This window comes from Lepisma saccharinum, chromosome 2 (genome assembly GCF_977018435.1).
Source record: "Lepisma saccharinum chromosome 2, izLepSacc3.1, whole genome shotgun sequence".
Classification (NCBI taxonomy): Eukaryota; Metazoa; Arthropoda; class Insecta; order Zygentoma; family Lepismatidae; genus Lepisma; species Lepisma saccharinum.
In genome coordinates this window covers 186,253,446-186,262,957 of record NC_139230.1, presented here as the reverse complement: position 1 = coordinate 186,262,957, position 9,512 = coordinate 186,253,446, and the positions used below count along the sequence as shown (strand labels likewise).

The following is a 9,512-nucleotide window of genomic DNA, read 5'->3' as shown; positions in this document are numbered from 1 at the left end:
GCATAATAGCTCAACATCTGTATATTACTTTTCTCTGCCAATATTACATCCCACTGGAAATCTTCAGTGACAAAAATTTCTTACTTTATCATTCTTACATATCTTGCTAATAAACAAACCTGAAAAATATAATTTGATTGTTGCATACATTTTCAGAATTATTATGTGCTTAAAGTAAAGAATGAATTTATGAGCAAACATTTTATACATTACAGTTCACTTGAAAGTGTAAATGCAATGCCACTGCAATGTATTTATTAAAGGACACTTCTTTGTAATCAAGGATTGAAGGAATTAAATATGTCATATCACAGGAACAAACATTTACAGAAAAAATAGGTTTATTGGTATTTTGTGCCAATTTTATGTTGTAGCTAACTGAACACTGAAAAACATATCAATTTAGAAGCGTGGCATTATGTGTTCAATTAACAATACCATATTTATTTCTCAGTAACAAATTTACATTTTATTAAAGTTTTGTAGGAACAACTACAGAATCAACATTATATGATGCAGTATTAAATTAACAAACTTATACTGTGATGTGTAAAGGAGCAACAGGTATGTTTCAGACCAATCAAACTCCTTTAAAAATCTACAGTGGAAGTACAAAAATTTTCTAAGTAACTTAAAAAAGAAATTATGTAAACAGCATAATTAAAAAAATGAATAAAACAATAGAAAGAGAAGAAGCACTCGCTAACAAATAATAACAATGTTGGATAATTAATCTAGGTTGAACAAGTGTTTTTTTCAACCTTAGATGAAGCTCCAAAATATTAAAAATATATTACTTGTTGGTGACTATTTCTTTCTCAGTCTATGCTATTTCTATATTTATTACCCCTCTGAGTCATTCAAGTTATCTCCATTATTAAAAAAAATATATACACACACATATCAATGGTGTTAAATGTAAATTTCCAACTATGGTTAGGGAACATATATTACATGAAAAGCTGCAAGTCTTTATTTCTCATTCATCTTGAGTGAGAACACAACAATCAACTCACCATCTCAGTCTACAATGGGCAATCTCCATCTGCAGCAAAGGAATACAAACTAATATCAGTCAAAATCATATCACTTCTTTCAAACAGTACAGAGCAGCACACAGGATAGGTCTCCTTCATTCATTCTTCTTATCATCCCCATCTGCAACTTGCACTTTAGCCTGATGCTGTAGCTTACGATGTTCTTCCAATAAGCGATCATATTCACTTGTCACAGATTCAGCTTGGTGTTTCATTGATTCCTTGTCCTTCTTCTCATGTTCCAAAGCTGCAATTAAACAAACCCATTTTTTACAAATTGATGTATAAAAGCTTGTTTTTAGGCTAACTGGATGGATCCAGAGTTTAAAATGGAATCCAAAATATTGGGCAATGTGTCTCCACCAGGGACAAAATCCAGGATGCCTTGACTACAAGGCAAGTGTTGGACAATTAACTATGGGTTTCACTCATCGCAAAACAACTCAACCAACTACCCTGCCCTTGCCTTCTGATGTCTGCCGGAATGCATTCAATGTTAAGTTAAATGCCTTCTATCTTAAGTTAGGCGTGTTAAGTTTAGTTTACTTAGCATAACCGATACAATGTTGGTCAAGTCCTGAAAAACCAGAGGTGAAAGATGGGAAGGTTGGTTGAGGCTTGTGCAATAAGTGAGACCTATATGCTATCAGAGAGAGGAATGGGTGTGTACTTAAGAATCTAAACATATAAATTCGTCTTTAATAAAGGTAAAGTGCTCCCCTGCCCACCTAAGTCTTCTTTTAATTATTCTAATAATATCTGGACATGAATACAAATTATGTAGTTCTAAATTATGTAACCTTCTCCACTCACCTGTCTCCAGAGGGCTGTATAGTCTGGCTTTTGCCTACCCACTGCCCGCTTGCCCGGGATAACAGGTATACCTGCTCGCCTGACCACCGCAACGAGTCGACCTGAGTCTTTACCCAGGTTCTTCATCTTCAAGACACTCTGCGCTTACAAGGTAACTGGGCATTCAACAAGACCCGGGTCTCTGCAAAACCTGCTGGAAGGAAACAGCCCTCCGGCAGAGTGTCGCTCCAGGTGTTTCATCACCACATGGACAGCTGCAGCCAGTGTTGCCTACTTAAGTAGCTCCTAAATCCTACGAAGTCCTAGGAGGAGCTTTCTGCTCCAAGGAGAATTTATATACTTAGCGATTTCAGTTCAGCGTAAGCAGTTTTTATCTTATTGCCAGGAAATGCACGTAATATTACAGCTTCATTTAACTAAATGAATGATCAAGCAAACAAAAATCTCCTTACTGAAAACTAATTGTTTTTCATTGCATGGTGTCTTAACCAGGCACACAGTGGCGCAACCAGAGGGGGGCAGGGGGCATTGCTCACAACCTTGGATGGAAATTAAGTCTAGTGGAGGGGTCAGGGTGGGGGTAAAACATTAAAGTACAAGAAAAACCAGGCTAGCAGAATTTAAGAGTACAAGGGCTAAAGGATACTCAAGATAAAATTAATTTTCATATTGTTCTTGCATTTTCCTTCCAGACGGCCAAGGGCAGCTGCAGAGTGGGAACGGAGGGGCAATTGCAACCCCTTGATTTCAAATTTTATGAAAGTAGAAATATATTATAACATACTATACAGTCTCATCAAGTTCAATGCCGTAGCAAGGGGGTAGCGGGAGTCAGCCCTGGGTGCCGAACGATCTAAGTGAAAAAAGTTTTAAAACTGAGAATGCCATGGCGGCCTGTGATATTATTTGTTATTAATGTTGGTTTGTTACGAGTTGGATGAATTGATTATGTAATGTATTTAAATAATATATATGCTTTAATGAAATTTTGAATATGTACACAATTTTGTGTTAGCATGTGTATTTCTTATCTTACATCGTTCCATGTGAAGAGAAAATATTGTAGATGGAAATTTACATGCCATATGTATGTACATTCGGAATTCATTTATCATGCACTTTCTTTCTTTCAAAAACAGTTTGTGTGCTTGTTTTCCATTATTAGCTAATGTGAAATTGACGTGTTGAAAAAAATATTTATAACCTTCTGTTTCAACACAAATGCGTGAGAACCTACTTCTACCCCCCCATTTTGCATGATTTATGAGGATAATAATGCCTTTCATGCTACTTTATTACTATTATTGTTGTTGTTGGCACGTTTATCCAGGTACTTGCTCCCCCAAACGAGGGTAACGGCAATGCTCCTGGACTCTGGCTGGCTATGGCCGTAGTGTTCGCAGTAGAACAGTGTGTTGTTCGAATCGCGACCTCAACGTCGAACGTGACATGTTTCAGTCCTGCCCTATATCCCTATATATATATATATATATATATATATATATATATATATATATATATATATAAATAAATAATGCAGGAGACAGTAAACACTTACCACACGAATAGAAATAATTCAATATTTCGCGATCTGAGTCGCATTTTCAAGAAGGTAGATAAAAGATCGACGACACTTTGAGTAGAGGCACAGAATACTGACCGTAGCGTCTCTACGGTCAGTGTTGCCAGAAACAGTTGAAAGGAAACACGAAATACTTTAGCCAGTGTTTACTGTAAGGTGGGTGGGTAGTTTCGGGGAGGAGAGGAAAGAGTTACTGGTTGGCTAGGTTGAGTCCAGGGGGTATAGTGGCGTGCATGCCTGCTATATAGGCCCTTTCCCATCGCCTGCGGAAAGATGTGTCAGAGCGGGGGGGTAAAAGGTGGATGATGGCAACACGGAAGCAGTTATTGAAGGTGGTGTTATGGCTGTTGGTGTGGATGGCAACTGTGAAATCGGAGTTTTGAGTGGAGGAACGTTGATTATTTATCCTTAGATTCAAGGGGGTGGAGGACTAACCTAGGTAGAAGTTGCCGCAGATTTGACAGATGAGGGTGTAAATTAGGTTGGATGAGTGGCAGGTGCCCTTAGAGTGAAGGGTGAACTCACCTGCCGCTGTAGGGATCAGGAGGGTGGGGGAGGTGATGAGTATGGGGCAGGTATGTCTGATTTTCGTAATGTGAAAATCAGACATACCCTCCACTCCCTCCTCCCCATCCTGCACAGTGATCCCGAGACCAGAGACATCTACATCTTTCGGGAAAAACCTAGGGTCGTCTTCCTTCGCCCCCTCAACCTCCAAAACATCTTGGTCCGAAACACCCCCACCCCTTCCGCACCCCTTCCCCCAGCCCACAGGTGCAACAAACCCAGATGCAAGACCTGCCCCATACTCATCACCTCCCCCACCCTCCTGATCCCTACAGTGGCAGGTGAGTTCACCCTTCACCCTAAGGGCACCTGCCACTCATCCAACCTAATTTACACCCTCATCTGTCAAATCTGCGGCAACTTCTACCTAGGTTAGTCCTCCACCCCCTTGAATCTAAGGATAAATAATCACCGTTCCTCCACCCAAAACTCCGATTTCACAGTTGCCATCCACACCAACAGCCATAACACCACCTTCAATAACTGCTTCCGTGTTGCCATCATCCACCTTTTACCCCCCCCCCCCCGCTCTGACACATCTTTCCGCAGGCGATGGGAAAGGGCCTATATAGCAGGCATGCACGCCACTATACCCCCCGGACTCAACCTAGCCAACCAGTAACTCTTTCCTCTCCTCCCCGAAACTACCCACCCACCTTACAGTAAACACTGGCTAAAGTATTTCGTGTTTCCTTTCAACTGTTTCTGGCAACACTGACCGTAGAGACGCTACGGTCAGTATTCTGTGCCTCTACTCAAAGTGTCGTCGATCTATTTCTATTCGTGTGGTAAGTGTTTACTGTCTCCTTCATTATTTGTATTTATCCGCCCTTCTGGCACCATTTCTAACCCTATTCCTGTATTATATATATATATATTGGTTGTTTACAACATATACTTATGGATCCTGTGCCACGGAAAACCTATTTCAATGTGTGTGTGGGGGCGGGGGATTAGCAACATTCGTAAATCTCATTTCATTGGCGATGTGGCTTACTAAGCTTTGAGTTCCCTTTCTAAGTACTGAAAATCTATTGCAGTTGGCAACACTGCAGACAGGTGTGCACCCGGTGCAGTTTCTACTTGAAGCAACTACGTCATGCAGAGGGAGGGGCGTGCAGTTGATGGAATGAACACTTACAACTGAGGGTACCCAGCAGGTTTTCAATACCTGCCAAGAACGATCTGGGCAGGTGGTGAGGCAAGGTGCTCAAGGGAGGGTGTTGTGCAGGTTGCATGGCATTTCAGGGGCGATGTCTCGCGAATGGGTCTGCTCCAGGTCTTGTGCAGGCCTCTGCCTGTCTCCTCATTCCTTTTAGGTCCAAATATTTTCCTAAGGATCTTATTTTCAAATACTCTCAATTTATGTTCCTCTTTCAATGTAAGGGACCATGTTTCACACCCATATAATACTACAGACAAAATTACTGTTTTGTATATTTTAACTTTTAGTTTCTTAGATATTAAACGAGAAGACAAAAGTTTTTGAAGAGAAAAGTAACATGCATTTCCTGAATTAAGCCTACTTTTTATTTCCTCTTTAATATAATATTCACTTGTTAATATTACTCCTAAGTATTTGAAATTGGAAACTGGTTCAAACGAGTTGTTATCAATAATTAGATTTTGATGATTACCTAACACTTGGTTTCGGCCTGTAAGCATATATTTAGTTTTCTCTTTGCTAACTTCCAAACCTATCTCTTTAGCAGTTTTGAAAAATATTTTAGCATTATTCTTAATTGTATTTATATCATCCCCTAATAAGTCTACATTTGCATATGCTAACAACTGAGTCACACCATTTAATTTTAGTCCTTCGTTAGTTTCTTTTACCTTCCTAACAGCATATTCTAAGGCAAAATTAAAGAGCAATGGAGATAATGCATCTCCTTGTTTTAACCCATCATGAATTGTAAATCTGTCAGACACATTAATACCCACACGAACTTTACTTTCTGTTTCACTGGTGCATACTTTTATCATACTAACAAGCTTCTTAGGTATTCCAAACTCGACTAATATATTATATAATTTCTCTCTTTTGACCGAAACATATGCTTTTTTGAAATCAATGAATAGCTGATGGACATTTTGATTGTATTCCCACTTTTTCTCAAGTGTCTGTCTAATGTGAAAAATTTGATCTGTAGTTGATCTGTTACGTTTAAATCCACATTGATAATCACCTATAATTTCATTAGCATATGGGGTTAGTCTTGTTAAAAGAATGTTAGACAATATTTTATATGTTGTTGAGAGTAGAGAAATTCCACGGTAATTATTGCAGTTCATTTTATCACCTTTTTTAAACACAGGAACAATTATGGATTCTTTCCACTGTTGAGGGATTTCTTCTTTATTCCATATTAAACAAATTAATTTAGCTGGTATTAAATCAATGCCAGGTGCTTTGTTATTCTTTAGCCTTTTAATAGCATCTTTAACTTCAGTCAAGTTAGGTTCTGGAACTAAAGGTTCTGCTGTGTGCACTTCATTTACTTCTGATTTATCTCCTACATGAACATTTAAAAGGTCATTAAAGTAGTTCTTCCATCTATTTAGAGTGTGGCACGAATGGGAGAGGAAAGAGGATCTTACAGGATTCTTGTTGGGAAACCTGATGGTAAGAGACCTGTAGGAAGGCCAAGATGAAGATGAAGGGACAACGTTGAGATAGACCTAAAGGAAATCAGTAGGGATGGAAAAGAGTATATAGATCTTGCTCAAGATAGGGACAGATGGAAGGCCTGTGTTGCTGCAGGCATGAACCTTTGGGTTTAAGAAGGCTAGAGAGTTAGTTAAAGTGCTCCCCTGTGCTATGCATCATGTCATGAAGGCATATAGGGGGTGTGGGGTTAGGGCCTCTCACTTTCTTGATCACAGCCGAAGGTGGGGGTGATGTGATCAGCACCATGCCCCTAGCCATCTTTACCCCCCAAGAGTTTCCACCAGGTACCCCCCTCTTTATATGATGCTGGGTGGGGGCCAGAACCACTTGAACAGGTGAAAAAATTCCCAGTTCTCCCCTGCCGGGTATCGAACCCGGGCCTCTCGCATGGTAGTCAGATGCCCTAACAACTGAGCTACCACAGCTTTAATAGAGAGGTAAATGTACTGGCAATATACGTGGGTTGGAAATGCAATAGTGTGGAGTTGGTGGTGTAAAGTTGCGTAGTCAGGACTGCACTAATGTGAAAGTTCTGGTGATTCTCGCTATACCTTCAGGACAGACCGTCAGTGTGCAGTATTACTGTTCATTTTTGGAACATAACCTGTGACCTGTATTGCGAAAGAAGAGGGGGACATTTTTTGCTGAATCCTCCCATTATTTTGAAGGACAATGCTCAGACGCATGTAGCACAACCTGTGGCTGATTTGTTAGCTCAATGGGCCTGGCAGATGCTCTACCAGCCTCTCTGACTTTGATCTGATACCTAAGATGAAGCTTCCGAACTGTTCCAGGGATTCTTCAGGCAATAGACTGCTCCATTCAAACCATCAACAAAACAGGCACTGCTACAGAAATACTACAACTTCCACATCGCTGGTAACGGTTGTACACGATGCTGGTTACTACATTGAAGGGGTGTAAAAGTTTCACAGAGGTATCTCTTTTGTATCATTTGAGAATAAATAGTTGCCACTATGAAATTATACAGTGTGTCCCATAAGAGTGTTTACTCTCTTTCAAACATTAATAACAGAGAAACTATTGAAGGTAATTTGACTGGTTGACTGCAATGCCAACATTCAGTGTGTGTGAGCACATGTACGCATTCTGTTGAGTTTAGTTCTATAACAGCTTGCATGTGGTAGGCACTAGTGTACACATAATGGCAGAAGTGAGCAATTTTTCCTTCGAGCAATGTAAGAAATGTCGAATATCCACCCACATATCCCGATTTAACACAGATTTTTAACTGTTGAAATGAATTGCTGTTGTAAGTCCACTTATGCACAGATAGGCTAATCGGGACTGGACCTACATTTTGAAGTGGGATCCGAACAATTCGAACTGTTGGGAACTGTGAAGAACGATGTGTACACCACGAAGCCAAGGACACTGGATGACATGTGACATGCACTTGGGACTGACCACCTGTGCTTCCCTTGCTGTGGAAACCATATCTGTTGTTTGCTGATCTGTTCTACAGCATTGCAAATGATATATTGCTGCCAATGAACATCTATAAATTTAAGCTATGTGACACCAAAAAAAGTTCAAACTTTCTGCAATCAGCATTCCTGTTATTAATGTTCAAAAAGTGTAAACACCACTTTACAAGAAATCCTTGATTCTAAAGAAACACATTCACTCATTGAGTACAAAGAAGATGCAGAAGAAAGAAGATGACCTATCTACTACATTTATAACAGCAATGCTTGAGGCTTGACTGGACGTTTGGCTGACGTTTCAAAAAACCCATGTGATGTTCCAAAATCTGAAAATTACATCTGCTTAGAATTCCTTCAAGAGTATTCACATAAATCTTCATGTGGTTTGCTTTCACTGTTGCCTAGATTTTTTCAATAGTTTCATTTTGCATAAGTCTATTAAACTATTAATATCTACAATAGCGAAAGCAAACCACATGAAGATTCATGTGAGTGCTCTACAAGGAATTCTAAGCAGATGTAATTTTTCGGATTTTCGAATATCACATCGGTTTTTCAAAAGGAGAGGAAAATTTTAAAAAACCTGCCCCTACGTCGGTCTCCACGAGCTTTCAAAGGACCACAAGATGCAATTTAAGGAAGATGTTTCTCACGGACATTCATTCCAAAATGAATAAAAATAGGGTTCCCATGTGAACTTGAAATGTATTTTCCCTGAGTTTTTCAGAATCTTCCACTTTCACAGGAGAAACACAAAATTAAAAAATTAAGGATAGTCTAAAAACTTCCTCAGATACACTGCAAAAGGCCAACTCTTAAAAAGATAAAAACATTTGGGAAGACACTGTCATCATCTCCCAACATGGATAATAATTCATTGGTAAGGTTTTTAAGGAGGAAATTTAAATTGACACATTAGAGGGGAATGTGCCGAACACTTAAAACAATGTTACAGGTATGGCATAGCAGAGGGTCGAGCCCTTGCAGCAAATGATGATGTGTGATGGCTGTGTCCGATTTGAAGCAGAGTTAAGATGACTTCTCGGTGGGAGGAATGGGACAAGGAATGCCAAGCACCGTTGGTGGACCTGATAGCATGAAGCTTGTTCCCTGTTACCTCCTGTCACTCTTCCTGCCATGTGTCAAGAAAGGAACAATGATAAACATTATGCAGGTCCCTAGCTGGCAGCAGGTGGACAAGAATGTCGCCATATGCATCAGGAGACTTGGTGGTAGCATCAGCTCCTTTGTTCCCCTTGATGCCTACATGACTGGGGACCCAGCAGAAGCAGACTAGTTGTTGCTCTATCGGTATCAGCATATTAGTTATATTACTGATAATTTTAGCCATTTTGTTATTATTTTTATGAATAAAAACATGCAATTTATATGTC

The 9,512-nt window shown here is 39.7% G+C and overlaps 1 protein-coding gene across 2 annotated transcripts in view; it reads right to left on the bottom strand.

The window, feature by feature from the left end:
- Positions 1–323: 323 nt before the first annotated feature.
- Positions 324–9,512, bottom strand: part of LOC145984228 (B-cell receptor-associated protein 31) — a 79,496-nt gene continuing 70,307 nt past the window's right edge. For both annotated transcript variants that reach the window (XM_083117799.1, XM_083117800.1), the window contains exon 6: positions 324–1,284. In XM_083117799.1, coding sequence (XP_082973925.1) covers positions 1,133–1,284 — 152 coding nt within the window. In that variant the 3' untranslated portion in view covers positions 324–1,132. The remainder of the gene's footprint in view (positions 1,285–9,512) is intronic.